General features: G+C 49.1%; 1 protein-coding gene across 2 annotated transcripts; it reads right to left on the bottom strand.

Moving 5' to 3' along the window:
* Window positions 1–385: 385 nt before the first annotated feature.
* Window positions 386–14,357, bottom strand: ERGIC3 (ERGIC and golgi 3). 2 transcript variants are annotated; one of them, XM_010960805.3, is made up of 13 exons: window positions 14,200–14,357; window positions 13,997–14,067; window positions 13,790–13,877; window positions 13,451–13,570; window positions 9,639–9,732; window positions 8,637–8,802; window positions 8,436–8,493; window positions 4,148–4,179; window positions 3,283–3,379; window positions 3,142–3,206; window positions 2,316–2,452; window positions 2,181–2,236; window positions 386–1,988 (listed from the first exon to the last, which is right to left on the bottom strand). In XM_010960805.3, the coding sequence occupies exons 1-13, from the start codon at window positions 14,285–14,287 to the stop codon at window positions 1,909–1,911; spliced, it is 1,152 nt and encodes a 383-aa protein (XP_010959107.1). In that variant the 5' UTR covers window positions 14,288–14,357; the 3' UTR covers window positions 386–1,908. The 2 variants fall into 2 exon arrangements, with proteins under 2 accessions (XP_010959107.1, XP_010959105.1); XM_010960803.3 differs by having other exon boundaries at window positions 386–1,724.
* Between the last annotated feature and the right edge of the window lie 643 nt (window positions 14,358–15,000).

Raw genomic sequence — 15,000 nt, 5'->3', positions numbered from 1 at the left:
AAGTGAAGTAAGTCAAAGACAAATACCATATGGTATCACTTATATGTGGAATCTAAAAAAATGACACAAATGAAGTTATTTACAAACAGAAACAGTCTCACAGATATAGAAAATTTGTTTACCAAACAGGAAAGGGGAGGAAGGATAAATTAGGAGCTTGGGATTAACAGATACATACCACTATATACAAAACAGATAAATAACAGGGTCCTACTGTATAGCACAGGGAACTACATTCAATAGCTTATAATAACTGAAAAATGTAATATATATAACTGAATCACTATGCTACACATCAGAAAGTAACACAACATTGTAAATCAACTATGCTTCAATTGAAAGAAAAAGAAAAAAAAAAAAAAAAAGAAACCCAACCCAAACTGACTTAAGCAAAAAGGGAATTTATTGGCTTATAAAACTGTAAGTTTGGCTGGTTGGCTTCAGGTGCCATTTGTCACAGGGTTCAAACAATGTCACCAAGACTGGTTCTCTGCCTCTGAGCTCAGCGTTGCTGTCCTCACGGGAAGCTCATTCACAGAGAGGGTCTCCCCTCAAACGTGCAGGATGGCTGCAGCAACCCCACATCTCCCCATACTCACATCCAGAAGAAAAGAAAGCTTTCCTAGTCCTGGTGGAGCCTGGCTCACTCTGGGTCACCAGGGCCAGGCAAATGAGATGTGCTGACTGGGGCCATCCCCTGCAGCTTAGAGTGGGAGATCAACCCTCTTTCCAAATCACATAAGCTGACAGGGTGGGCAGGGAGGCTCCCAGAGGAAATCCAGGATACTGTTAACAAGGAGGAATGGTTCCTGAGTGACCAAAAAAACAAGGCTCACTATAGCTGGTAATGTCACCTGCAATTTATAGAAGAGACGGGTGCCTATTGAGTGGTTAAATAACATGTCCAAGGTCACAGCTCACAAGTGATCACATCAGAGCTGGCTCTCAGGTCTGTCTGCCTCCAGAGGTGTTACTGTCACTGCCCTACTTTGCTTCTACCCTACTAGTTGGTTCTCCCCCAACTAGTGTCTTACACTGAAACTCTCTGAAAAATGACTGGATGAACTGACCAGCTATTAACGTCTCTTGTTGCCTGGGTTGTACGGTGGAGAGGTCTCGGGGCTGGTTCTCTACATGTCTTAAGGGCTACAATGGGAAGCCCTAACTAGGCCCAGAGCTGGGGATTTGAAGCTAGCCCTGCTCTAGAATGCCCACCACTATCTTCCTTTCCCATTCCTCAGTTCTGCTTCCACCTCAGAGGATCAAAGGACCTGGCTGGACCCTGATGGGCACCAGGAGCCAGGAAGGGCTTGGCATGGAGTAAGGTTAGTGAGCAGGAGGGGATCAAGTGACTGAGACCAGGGTGGCAGGCAGGGGCACCAGCTTTAGCCATCACTGAAGAAGTGGTAAGCTCCAGCCTGCACCCAGGGCCCTATTACCACTGGGGTTGGAAACTCACCAGCCAGGGGGCCATAGTGGCTCCAGGAAGCTCATTCTTGAAATGTCCATTCTAACCCTGGGGCTGAACCCAAAAGGCCCGGTGACCACAGTGGAGAAGGGAATGACGACAGGGCTGTGGGGTGGACATCAGTCAGGTTTGAATAAAGCCCTATTTTAAGCAGGGAATGTCCATGGGGGGCTCCCAGAGGCATCTGGCTCCGATCTGTCAGTCCTCACTGCCTTCAACAAGTGGCTGTGATGAGTGAAGGGTTGTTCCCAGGCTCCTGCCAGACCCAAGAACCACAAGGGGACCAATGAATACTATCACCATCAACAGATTTACCAACCTGGGGCTGTGACTGACTCTTCCAATAGAGGGTGGGGTTGGGGTAGGGGAAGAGGCTGAGAAGATGAACACAAGGCCAAAGAGAAACAGGAGAGAGAGGAGACAGAGTGGGGAAGGAAAAACTATGTTGTCTTTCCTAGATCAATTTTCTTCTGGATGGCTCGAGCCGAGTGGTAGATGAGAGAGTCGATGAGTCCAGCCACTGGGGAGAGAGACAAGGGCTGGCACTGGCCCAGTTGGGCCCTTGCCTTGGGCCTTAGCACCCAAGCGGCCAGGCCAGCATCTCCCCTTGGCCTTTGAAGTGCCCCTCCTCCCCCAACCAAAACTCAGGGGTGAGGACAAGCTTTCCACTCCCCACCATACCCCCAACCCCAGACGCCCTCCAGCTTCTAACCTGTGAACATGCCCCCGATGATAGCGCACACGCCCGTCAGGAAGTGCGTGAAGGACCTGGTAGAGGGGCGGGGGGAGGGTCAGCAGGCACCCCTGCTCCCCACGGGCCCGGGCCCCTCCCTTTCCTCACCCTCACCTGTGCTTCTCTGTCAACTTCACCATCATGGGCGAGAGCTCGTACAGCACGAAGACTCCGGGAAGCCCCTGGTCGCCCATCAGTCCATTGGCAACCTTCTCATGTCTGGTCACTGAGAACTGATTTGTCCTCAGCACCTGGGACAAGAGGGGAGCCTGGGACAGGGCCAGGTCTATGACCTGGTTCCCATCCCCACCAGCCCTACCATTGCTCCTACCCCTTGCCTTGTACCGTCTTGATTGTGTGGAGGAGAAAATGAAGCCCCATGTAGGTAACAAACATTGCAAGGCCTGGGGACCACCCAGATGCCCTCTCTCAGCCTTTCCATCCCAGGTTCCCCTCCAGCCACTCTTTACAGGTTACCAGTCCCAGCTACATTTGGTGGATCCTCTCAGTGGGGGTCCAGGGATGAGAAGCAACTCTCCAAGGCTGCACCACAAGCTCCTGACAAGGCTGGGCCTGACTTCCTCTGCCTCTAGGTCCCAAGCATTCCACTGAGATGCTGCTCCACAGGCCAGAGCAGAGAGGGGAGCGGGGGCCTGGAAGGGTTGGCCTGGCTACCCTCAGCCCAGGGCCGACCACAGGGGACAGTGAGGCAGACAGAGTAGACACTGGAGGAATGGATGGAGGCAGTTTGGGCAAGTAGAAAAAGCGCTCTGAATCTGACAGCCTGGGGCCTGAGCTCTGGCTGTGAGGGCAAATCACCTACCCTCTTTGAGTCTCAGCTCATATGGGGACAAGGGCAGGACTTCACTTGCCAGGTTGAAGGAACTCAAGTTCTTGGCACCAAGAAGAGACTCTGAAGTCTGAGCACCTTCAAACTTACCTCCCCATCTACCTTCATGTACACCGTGGGTACCACCTTCACAAAGTACTGGAACATCATGGAGGCTGCAGGGAGAAGAGAGTACTGGGAGTGGGTGTGGGCAGGGCTTTGGTAGATGGGGGCTACCTCCCAGGCTGGTACCTTGGGGTGCAATGACGTTGGTGCGGTCCAGGGGGTTCACAATGCCTGGGTAGTCCTCCCCAAATGACAGATGCTGGATGTAGTGGGTCATGTTGATCTGCAAGCAACACCAGTGTCTGGGCCTCAGAGCACTCGGGGCCCCAGTAGGCCCCACCCCATCAAAGGCTCTTCAGTACAGGAGCAGACAGGGGTGCCTGAGTGGACGTGTGGAGACAGGTGGAGGGAAGGAGGGCCCTGCCCAGAAGAACCTGCCTGAGACAGGGACGCCCAATTCCCACCTAGGAACTCTTTTCTCAACGTCTGCGGGCTCCTGGGGCTCCAGAGTTTGAGGTGCTGGCTGCACCCACATATCAGACAAACACAGACTGAGCACAGGCCCTGTGTGATAGCCCTTGGCTTTGCCTCAAGTCCTAGGCTGGAGGGGCCCCAGATCTCCCAACTCCCACTCCTGTCCTGCTCCCATGTAGGTCAAACTTAGCCATTAGAGGGATCTTTAAAAAAAAAAAAATCTGATTACATCATGCCCCTGCTTAAAGTAAGCCAACAGTCCCCAGCGGCTCTCCGGAGAAAGACCAGCCTCCTGGCATGGCCTGGCCCATGTGGTGCGGCCTGTCACACTCCCTCGTGACCTCTCCCGAGGCTCCCTCTGCCCAGAGGCTCTTGTCCAACCCCATCCCCCACTTAAGCCTACGCAGATCTCAGTTCAAAAGTCACTCCCAGTACCCTCAAACTGCATCCCCTGTCAGAATATGGTTTATTTCTCTGTATCTTGCTCCCCCGTCCCAGGATGTCTCTATGAAGAAATGAAGGCAGTAATCACGTCTCCACCTCTATCCACCCTCCATGGTTTCCACCCGGTACATACGTTGTCAAGGCCGAAGCTCTGCAGGTCATGGACTAGGAGAGAAGGGAGACATGTCACCAGGTGGAGCAGGACTGGCCTCCTGGCTCCCCAGACCCTCACTCGGGCCCCTTCACTCCTCCCTCTGGACTGCGACCTGCCTGGCTCTTCTTCCCCACTCATTCACTCACCAGTCTGGCCCTGTTTGGGGGCCACCAGAGAGGGCCTGCCGTGGGCCTGTGTGATGGTCCATGGCCCCTACAGACCCCACTTCTTGCCTGAAGTATAGAGGGAACCCTTCATGGGCATCAGTCCAGGCCTTTGGTTCCCACCAAGGCCCTGCCTGCATCTCAGGAAATAAAACCCACTCACTCATTAACTAGAGCTGATGGCCAATCACTGAACCCCAAAGTGAGATGGGACCTGAGAATGTGGGCCAAGTTCTTTCCCTGCCTCTTCAGCCCACACCCTCAACCCACTAAAGGAAATCCCACAGGCACCCTGCACTGTCTGTTCCAGAGCCAGTTCCTCCTGCCCTCTAGCCCTGATCTCTCTGGCTACAAGGAATCCCACTTCAAAGACACGTCCCACTGCTTTTTACAGTCAGTTAGCAACCAGGCCCATCCAAACCACCCCCCCCCCATCCTGGGAGGGTAGGCTGCCCCAGAAGTGGGGGCTCGGCTTCCCTCGGGGGGCAGGGCCACTTACTCTCCACAGCATGTACTGCAGCATGGGTAAGGGAAGGAGAGAGAAGGGAGGAAGAGAAAAAGGATTCAGAGCTTCACAGTGAGAACTACGGAGCAAGATACATGGTCGAGAGTAAGACCGAATACTCCTGCAAACAGCGGGGTCTGAACCTAGCTAACAAGCCTCCTCCTGGTTCCCTCCCCAAAAAGTCTTTCCCTGGCCAGAAACAAGTACAAGGGGGCTTGGGGCAGAAGTATGGTGGCCTAGGAAGAACAAAAGACCTAGAGCCCAAAGAGTCACTTTCCTAGCTGTGACCTTGGGGAAATCACTTGTCCTCTCTGAGCCTTGGTGTTCTCTGCACAGGACTGTCCTGAGAATCAGGTAGGATCTAAGATGGGAAAGTACCTGGTAAATTTTATAATCTTCCCCTTTCCTCCCGTAAATCAACATGTCAGAAACTAGCTCCCAGACCTTCAGTTCAGCCTCTGGCCTTGGGCTACTTAGCTTTGTGTTTTAAACATCCTTCTAAGGTTCGGAGCACTGTTTGCCCTGGGCTTCCTGACTCCAACAGCCCAGGTGGAGCAGCTGAGATGCACCAGCTCCTACTGAGTGCCTGCAGGCCCTGTGCCGACAGTGCCACAGTGATCTTTCTACAATCCCAGTGAGACCACCCTGCCCCGACCTCCTCCAGATCCACCTCCCTGCCCCTCCCCAACACTCAGTCCCATCCCCTCAGACAGCCTTAAAGCCCAGCAGGGCCATCTCCATCAGGCCTGTTACTCCTGCTGACCTTCCTCACTGGGCAGCTCAATACTGCTGGATCATCTCTCACCCATCTGGACTTTTGCCATCATGTGGCTCTGGACATCCCCTAGGATGATCCCAACTCCCAACTCTCTGAGACCCTTCCCTGGGCCCTATTACTCGTCAGCAACACCCCTACATCTTCAACTTCCAAACGTTCCCCTCCCTTTCTTGCTCTGACCACAGCCTGGCTCGCCTGTGAAGGCACTATTTCCCTGTAGTACCCCAAGTAGTGACGACTTGTCTCCCACACCTGTCTTCCTCCTTGGCCTTAAGAGAGGTCCTCCTTGCTCCTTAATGCCTTTTCCAGATCACTGTCCCTTGATCTTCCCTAAAAATCCTCAGTTTTGCAGCTCATGGCAAACTACAGCACCAACTATCCCCATTTGTCTGAACTGCCTGGAGATCCACATAGAGCCCGGTCAGTCCTCCCACACCAGTTCTCAAGGGTTTTAGCCACTGGCTGTCACGCTTTCCTATAAGATGACCCTGTCATAATCCCGGGTGATTTCCATGTCACTCAGCTGCCAACCTACCGGTACCTACACAGACTGCCTTTCCTCTTACTGCCAAGCTGGGGCTTTCTTCATCTCTTAGGCACTATTTTCTACCTTCCTTTTCCTTCTCAAGGATTTCACCCCAGTAAATGTCCCTCTCATCTTTGGAGCACCACTTCTGCTCTCTTCAGTAGGTAACTTCTGGCAGCATAGAAACATACTGCTATATTATTAACATCTTACAAAACCTCTCCCTTGACTCCGCATTTCCCTTCAGCCATTCCCACTCTCTTTTCCTTCAGAACAGTCCTCACAAAAGAGCTGTCTCTACTTACTGGCTCCAGCTCCTTTCCCATCCCCTCCTGAACCCATTCAGTGGGTGCTCCCTAGCCTTCCACCCAAACTGCTCTGTTAAAGTCACAATGACCACTGCCATGTTATACACCCAATGGTCATTCTACTAGATGTCCAGAAGCATCTGACATGGTTTTGGAAACACTTCTATCTCTTGGCCTTCAAGACACCACTCTCCTGGTTCACGTTCTCATCTCGCCAGTCTTCTCTGCCGCTTCCTCCCAATGCCCTGTCCTCTGATACTGGGGTCCCGGCACTCAGCCCTCTGAGCTCCCCTCTTCTCTGTGTACCCTCACCTCCACCTAGAAGGCGATTCAGCCAGTCCTGTGGTTTTAAATACACTGACGACACCAGTGTTTGTATCTCTAGGCCAGACCTCCCCTGAACTCCACACTTAAATAGCCAACTGCTTACTTAACATCTGGGGTGTCTAAAGGACACCCAAATCTCACTGGTCTGAACATGTCCAAAGCAGCTTTATGCCCCCAACTCCACCATCTAAATCTGCTCCTCTGAGTCCTCCCTCCACACTAAATGGCAACATCATCCTTCTTGCTACTCAAGTATAAAACTTTGGAGTCATGCTAGACTCTTCTTTCCCTTACTTTCACATCCATCAGCAACTCCTCAGCTCTACCTTCAAAACACACACAACTGGGAGGGAGGGTATAGCTCAGTGGTAGAGGGTGTGCTTAGCATGCACAACATCCTGGGTTCAAGCCCCAGTACCTCCATTAAAAAAAATGAATAAACCTGGGAAAAAAAACACACACAATCACTTCTCACCACTTCTACTGCCACTCTGGCCCAGCCCCCACCATTCGGTGCCCGGACTGATCACAGCAACAGCCTCCTAACTGGCCTCTCCGCTTCTGCCCTCCCGCTAGTCTTCTCCACAGAACAGAGTGCTGCCTATCTTTTCAAAGGTAAGTCAGATCACGCATCACTTCTCCAGAGCCCTGTAACAGCTTCCCATCTCACACAGAGGAACAGCCTGAGTCCCTGCAATGCCCCTCCGGACCTGTTACCTCTCTCACCTGATTCCAAACCACGCAGCTCTGCTCACCAAGCCCTGGCCACCCTAACTTTCTCACCATCTCTTGAGCTCACCAGGCACATTTCTGCCTCAGGGATTTGCATCTGCTGTTCTCTCTGCTTGAAACACTTCCCCCTAGACATCCATCTAGGAGGCCAGTCCCTTCCCTCCCTTCAGGTCTTTACTCAAATATTACCCCTCAGAGAGTCCTGCCCTGACCACCTGATATGAAACAGTACACACGTACCATCTCTCCCAAGCCTCTCACCCCTATCATCTTTATCCTGCCTTTCCTGGGTTTGTGTTACTTAATAGCAGCTGATATACCATATATTTTACATACTTGTTTACTGTCTATTCCTTTACCAGAACATTCTGAGGGCAGGGACTTTGTTTGGATCACTGCTGTATCCTCAGCACCTAGATTAGCACATGGCACACAGCAGGTGATTACTACATTTCTAGTGACTATAAGAATGAGTAAATAAATGAGAATAAATCTCAGTCTTGTAAACAACTCTTTAAAGTAGGTACTATTTCAGGTTCATTTTACAGAAGAAGAAACTGAGTAGGGCTCAATACTTCCCAAATACAACACAGCTCAGGAGAGGCAGAAACTGGGTTCCAAACCAGCTCTGCTTCCCCAAAGCCTCACATGCACCCGCAGGTCATCTGACACTGTGGGCTACCATTTAAACACGCGCCTACCACACGCTGGGCTCTGAGCTGTCATCTTTAACCTGCCCAAACAGCCTCAGAGGTAAGTACTGTCATCACCATTTTATAGAGGAGGAAGCTGAAGATCAAAATGTTAAGAAACTGCTGCCCTGAGATGGGGGCCTGCTCTGGGCCAAAGACATCAGGCAAGTGAAGGCGCACCCAAAGTTGCCGGTGTCCAGGGTCTAAAGCTCCCGGCTGATAGAGGATCACTCACCGTGCACGTGGGACTGCTGGAAGCTCTTCCCGGGGGCAAAGTGGAAGTTTCCGGCCACCTGTAGGGAAGATCTCCTCTCATTCTCCAGCCACTTTCCCCCTTCCTTCCCATCTCCTGAGGGCAAGTGGGCCCCTGATTCACAGTAGAGTGGACCCAACCCACAGCCCAGCTAGCCCTGCCCCACCTCTGTCCCTCCTGTACCTTGTTGACTTCCAAGAAGCCATACACTTGGCAGCCTTCATTCTTCTGCTCCTGCATCTTTTGGCTGAAGCCCTCTCGCCGGCACTGCTCAATAGTGTCTGGGTTCTTGAAGGCCCAGCCTCGACGGCGATACGCCTCTCGTACATCCTCACAGGTGTTACAGCACCTGCAGGAGAGGGGGTGCGGGGTGGGAGTGTCAAAGAGGCACAAAAATGGTGCTGGTACCTTGTGAAACAAAGCAGTTCTGCCTGCTAATGAATCCTCCACCAGCCTTATGCCTGACCACCCCATGTTCTCAAAGTATGTTTCCTCAGCGGCAGCAGGACTCTTAAAAATTCATATTCCCATTCTGTTTTGGGTAATGAAAAGTTCTGGATCAGATAGTGGTGATGGTTGCACAATGCTATGAATGTAGTTAATGCCACTGAATTGCACATACGAAAATGGTTAAAATGGTAAACTGTGTCACATATATTTTACTGAAATAAAAAAATAAAATAAAATACATATTCCCAGCCCCTACCCTATACCTACTGCATCAGCCTCTCAGGGGTCAGGGCCTGAGAAACAAAACAGCAGCTGCCATAGATCGAGGACTTAACCTGGGCTGGGCCGGGCCTTCCATCTCAGTGCTTTACATGCAGACTACATTTATTTCTTAAGTGACTCTTATGAGAAAGGTGTTATTATCATCCCCCTTCACAAGAGAAGGTTATGTAGCTTGGCCCAAGGAGACACGGGTGGAACTCAGGCAGCTGGACTCCAGAGACTACCTCTGAACCAGGGCAAGGGCCACTTTAACCTCATCCCCAACTCTGCAGCGTCCAGGCAGGGCCTGGCCACAGAGCCTCACTTGGCCAGTGACCAAGGCACACACCCCATCCCGTCTAAATTCTCAGTCTGACTTCCTCACTCACAGAGTCTAACGGAGGCTGAGGATAAGTAACAAACATCGCCTTATGTGGGCCCTGCTCCCCTAACCCAAACCCTGAGTCCGCTCACTTGATGTCTTCCGTCTCAGCACCATAGCAGCTCTCACAGCGATCAGGGTCCAGGGAGTTAGGGTCAAACACCTTCATCTCGACTTTCCCAAGCTCTAAGGGGAGGGCAGAGGCAGGGGCATCAGCTGGGGGCAGGCACAGTGATATCTGTACTCTCAACCCCTGCATGGGCCCTGTGGCCTGTGGCTTAGGAATATTAAACTAATAAAGGAATAATAAACTAATAATAAACTAAAATAATAGCTAATACTTACATAGTGCATACTGTGTGTCAGGCACTAAGCATTTCTACACATATGTTATTTCTTTTAATAAAGGTAATAGTAATAAAACAGTAACAATGAATACTAAATATCAGCTGAGTACATTCAGTGTACTTTACATATATTGTCTCTTTTCAACCCCACAATGACTCTGTGAAGGTTCTTGTACTTGAGAAGGTGATGAACTCAGAGATGAAAAGTGACTTTGCCCAATGCAATACAGTAAGAGTAAGCCCTTAACCACGTCACCAGCTGCTTCTCCTCAGACCTTTCCGCACCTGGCTCCTTGCCTTTAACTTCCTCATAACTGTCGATTTCAGTATTCAATGCCCTGACCTCCTGTCCCCCAATAATCTTTTTGTCATCCAACCTCAACCACTCATTTCCATACTCATACCGAGAGTTATTACCAATTACTGCAAACCCTCCAAAATTCAATTTCAAGTATCCCAATCTTCAATTCTCAGCTCACTCTCTCTGGTCCCTACAATTCACCAATTCTTTGACATCACTGACATCATCACTCCTTCATGTCCTCACTTTCCTCCTTATTTAAATTACATGGTCCGAATGGGGAATGAAAGTCTCTTCAATAATTGGTGCTATGAAAACTGGATCACATGCAAAAGAATGAAATTAACACCCCTATTTTATACCACTCACAAAAATTAACTCAAAATGGATTAAAGACTGAAATGTAAGACATGATACTATAAAATCCCTAGAAGAAAGACATAGGGAAAGCGCTCATTGATATTGATCTTGGCAATGAGCTTTTGGATATGACACCAAAAGCACAGGTAACAAAAGCAAAAATAAATAAGTGCAACTATGTCAAAATAAAAAGCTTCTGCACAGCAAAGAAACAATTAACAAAATGAAAAGGAAACCTATGTTATGGGAGAAATATTTGCAAATGATCTATCGGATAAGGGGCTAATATCCAAAACATTTAAGGAACTCATATAACTGAATAGCAAAAAAATCAATTAATTCAATCAAAAATGGGCAAAGGACTTGAATAGATACGTTTCAAAAGAAGACATGATATGGCCAACAGGAACATGAAAAAGTGTTCAACATCATTAATCATCAGAAAAATGCAAATCAAAACCAAGAGGTATCACCTTACACCTATTAGAATGGCTATTATTAGAAAAAACAAAAACAAAAAATGAAATAACAAGTACTGAGGAAGTGCAGAAAAGGGAACCCTCGTGCACTGTTGGTGGGAACGTAAATTGGTACAGCCATTGTGGAAAACAATATGGAGGTTCCTCAAAAAAATTAAGAATAGAATTACCATATGTTCCAGAAATTCCATTTCTAGTATACAGACACCCACACAAAAGAAATCAGTATCTTGAAGAGACATCTGTGGTCCCATGTTTACTGCAGCATTACTCACAACAACTGAGATATGGAAACAACCTGAGTGTCCATCAACAGATGAATGAATAAGAAAAATGTGGTAAATATGTAAAATGGGATATTGTTCAAGCATTAAAAAGAAGGAAATCCTCCACTGCAAAAACATGAATAAACCTTGAGGACCTTATGTTAAGTGAAATAAGTCAGATAGAAAAAGACAAATACTGTATGATCTCATTTATATGCAGAATCTAAAAAAACCAAATTCATAGGAATAGAGAGTAGACTGGTGGTTGCCGGGTTGTGGGGTGAAGGAAATGGGGAAATGTTGGTCAAAGGGTACAGACTTTCTGTTTTATAAGATGAATAAATTCTGGGGATCTAAGGTACAGCATGGTGACTACAGTTAACAATAATTTACTGTATACGTGAAAGTTGCTAAGATAGTGGCCCTTCAATGTTCTCTCCACGTACACAGAAAAGGTAACTATGAGAGGTGATGGATGTGTTAGCTAACCCTATTGTGGTACCCTATTGTGGTAATCATCTTAACAATATATATGTATGTTAAATTATCATATTGTATACCTTAGATTTATATAATGTTATATTTAAATTATATCTCTGCAGAGCTGGAAAATACATTCTCTGGTCCACTGCTGTGATTTTTCTCTTGCACGTAACCATAAATCATTTGTTCCTGTCTCCCTTCACTGTATAGGCCCAGCAAAACCCAAATCCTAGTTGAGTTCAACTCTCTGTGCCTACTTCTTGCCTGTGCCTCCCTTAAGACTGCCTGGCAATCCTACCTCATTTCACTAATCAGTTCACTCTCCCATTCTCCAAGATGACTAATTTGTATCTTTTCTTCACTCCTTAGGCTTCCAAAATTCTTCCCCTTTCTTCACTCTTAGCTAATGACCTTGCTTTCAAAAGCCACTAAAAAAAAAGAGAAGCAACAGAACCAAATCTCACCACCAAACCCACCAATCCACACACAGTCTCTTCCAGCCTCCATCCCACTTCCCTGCTCTCTCTTATAGCAAAACACCTGGAAGGGTCATCTATACTTGATGTTTCCACTTCTTTTTCTGCTGTTTGATTAGATTTCATCCCCAACAGTAGGAAAACTATTCCTTTCAGTCTCCAGTGTCCTCCATGTTGCCAACTGCAATGATCAGAAGAACCTAACCAAGCCACTCCTGAATTCCTGACCCACAGAAACTGAAAAAAACATGTTTGTTGTATTAAGTCACTAACTTTGGGGTAATCTGTTATACAGTAGTGGATATGTAATATTCCCTCCTCTCCAAACACACACACACATCCTCCTCTCTGGTCATTAAATCATTCATTTGCTCAGATCAAAGCCCTGGAATCAACCCTGACCCTGCTCTTACATCCCACATCCAATCCTACAGCAATTTCTACTGGTTTTACTTGTGTTCAACATATATTTGTTGAATGAACAAATGATAAAGTTCACCAACACGGTAATCCCTAAGGTATGAAAAATCATAGCTTTCAGGAAGGTTTCGTTATGGTGGGAAACTGAGTTAATGGAGGCATTTAGGAGGCCACCTAGAAAGAGGAAAGGAAGCTAAAAGTGAACAGCCACCTTATATGAGGTATTGTACACATATTACTTTATTTGATCCTACAAGTCCACACGGTGGGTACTACTATTTATCACCACTCAATAGCTGAAGTGACAAGAGACAAAGTTACATCTGAACTCAGGCAATCTAATTCAAGAATAAGCACTTAACCTTAAGTCACCCTGCATTCTAAAACGGAAGAGCATTAAAATGCTGAATTCAGTCTGTGGGGAAGCAAACACCCAGAGAAGCTTGGATCCACATAGAGGAATTCTGCCAAGGCAATAGCACATGGTACCCATCCTCAAATTTCTGTTAATCAAACCACGATAGGCAGGGATTGGGGACCTCTGAGAAGGAAAGCCATGTGGAGTACTCTTCTCAACATACAGAGGCTAGAAGCCTGGATTTCAGCCCACTCTGATTCTTGGTAGCTGGGGGCCCCTAGGCAAGCCACTTGACTTCTCTGAGCCCTAGTTGCTTCATCTGTCACTGGGCCAGTCACAGCCCACTTGCCAGAAGGTAGGGCTTGGACATTTCCAGTTCTGGGATTTGAGATCTGGCCTCTTCCCCCCAGTTACCATGACGCTCCGCCTCTGTGCTCACAGGGACGCCATCCTTATCTAGCCGTTGCTTGAACAGGTTGTGTTCCACATCTAGCTGCTGTTCCCCAGCCACATCCATGGCATCGATGCTCAGATCTGGAAGCAAGAAGTCAGGGTAAGGTACTGGCTCCTAAGGACAAGGGAATCTGGGTTTTGGAGGGTAAGGGAATGATGGGCTTGTCTTGGGACAGCAGTGGACTAGAGGAAGGAGACTGTCCTGAGGACCAGTCCAGAACCTAAGGCTGGAGGTGTGAACGTGGAAGCCCACCTGAGAACTCTGGGACTTGCAACTCCCACCGATGGTGAGGTACTCACAGGCACAAGGCATGTGCGGAAAAAGCACATCGATGTTGATCTTCAGTTTATCTCCCCGTGACTTGTCCACGTAGAGTTCAGGATGCACCTGGGGCAGCATTGTCTCATTAAGATTTGGCTCCAAATCTCTCCTTCCCCATTCCCATCCCTAAAGTTCCTATTCCTAGAATGCCAAGTCCTGCCCATGTACTAGGTCCCGCCCCTTACCTCGGTGGTGAGGTAATACTGCAGCTCGGACAGGAACAGTAATAGCATGAGAAGGCCACTGACAATGGTCACTGCAGGACAGAGAGCGAGTGTCAGAAGGGCCTCTGCTCCCTCAGCCCCGGGCAGGCCGGGCAGATTCCAGGCGCCCCGACCAAGCTCTAGGACACCATTCTCCCTGAGACCCCGACCCCGCCAAGGCCTACCCGTGGCGCCCCCGCAGGTCTTGACCCGGAAGTCCTCTAGAGTCTTGGGGTAGGCATCGAACTGCTTCAGCTTCCCCAGCGCCTCCATGGGGACCAGCCGGAAAGGAGACGCCAGTGGCTCCGCCCCTGCAGCCTCCCGCTTCCGGCCGGGAGCTGGAGTCACACCCCATCCCTTTCCGCACGCAGGCGCAGCAATGCGCACGCTTGGCCCCACCCTTCGCTTGCGTTCTCACTCCGGCCGCCCCGCCCACCGGTGCTGGGCACCAGTGTCTAACGCCTCGCGCAGGGGAGGGCTTTCGCAGTCAGCGGCTGCGGGGGCGTGGGGGGGGTGGGGGTGGAGGCGGGTGTCCTCTGTGGACCGGGGTGCCTGGAGGCGGTCTTTGCCGGGTAGACACAGGAATAGCTGCGTTCGTTTGCCTCGTGCCAGGAAATGTGTCTCAGCTTTCACATCAGACTCTTGGAACAACTTGGAACTTCCTAGAACAGTGGTTTTTAAAGTGTCCCTAACCTCATTATCATCACTTGGAACTGGTTCGAAATGCAAGTTGTAGAGTGGGTGTGACTTTTATATCCATTTTCTGAAGGAGAAACTGCGGCCTGGAGAAGCTAAGTAACTTGCCTAGATCACAGCCAATTAATGGCAGTGCCTGATTCCAACACATTTCTTCTGGATCTCGAAGTAGTCCGGTAGCCATTGGGCTGATTTTACCAAAACATGCTCTCAGTGGTTCTCCTGAGCATGGCTGGTGGAGGTGCATGGCTCAAATCATTTCAGAGGCATAAGACCAGAACTTTGGTAAG

The sequence above is a fragment of the Camelus bactrianus genome, chromosome 19 (genome assembly GCF_048773025.1).
Source record: "Camelus bactrianus isolate YW-2024 breed Bactrian camel chromosome 19, ASM4877302v1, whole genome shotgun sequence".
Classification (NCBI taxonomy): Eukaryota; Metazoa; Chordata; class Mammalia; order Artiodactyla; family Camelidae; genus Camelus; species Camelus bactrianus.
The sequence above is the reverse complement of the archived record's forward strand: the minus strand, read 5'-3'. Positions and strand labels throughout refer to the sequence as shown.

Coding starts and splice junctions, on each gene's coding strand:
- ERGIC3 (XM_010960803.3), bottom strand. CDS start 14,287: ATGGAGGCGCTGGGGAAGCTGAAGCAGTTCGATGCCTACCCCAAGACT. Junction 4,180..8,435: donor CCAGCAGTCCCACGTGCACG/GTGAGTGATCCT, acceptor CTTCTCTCCTAG/TCCATGACCTGCAGAGCTTC. Junction 1,725..2,180: donor CATCGGGGGCATGTTCACAG/GTTAGAAGCTGG, acceptor TGGGTCTGGCAG/GAGCCTGGGAACAACCCTTC.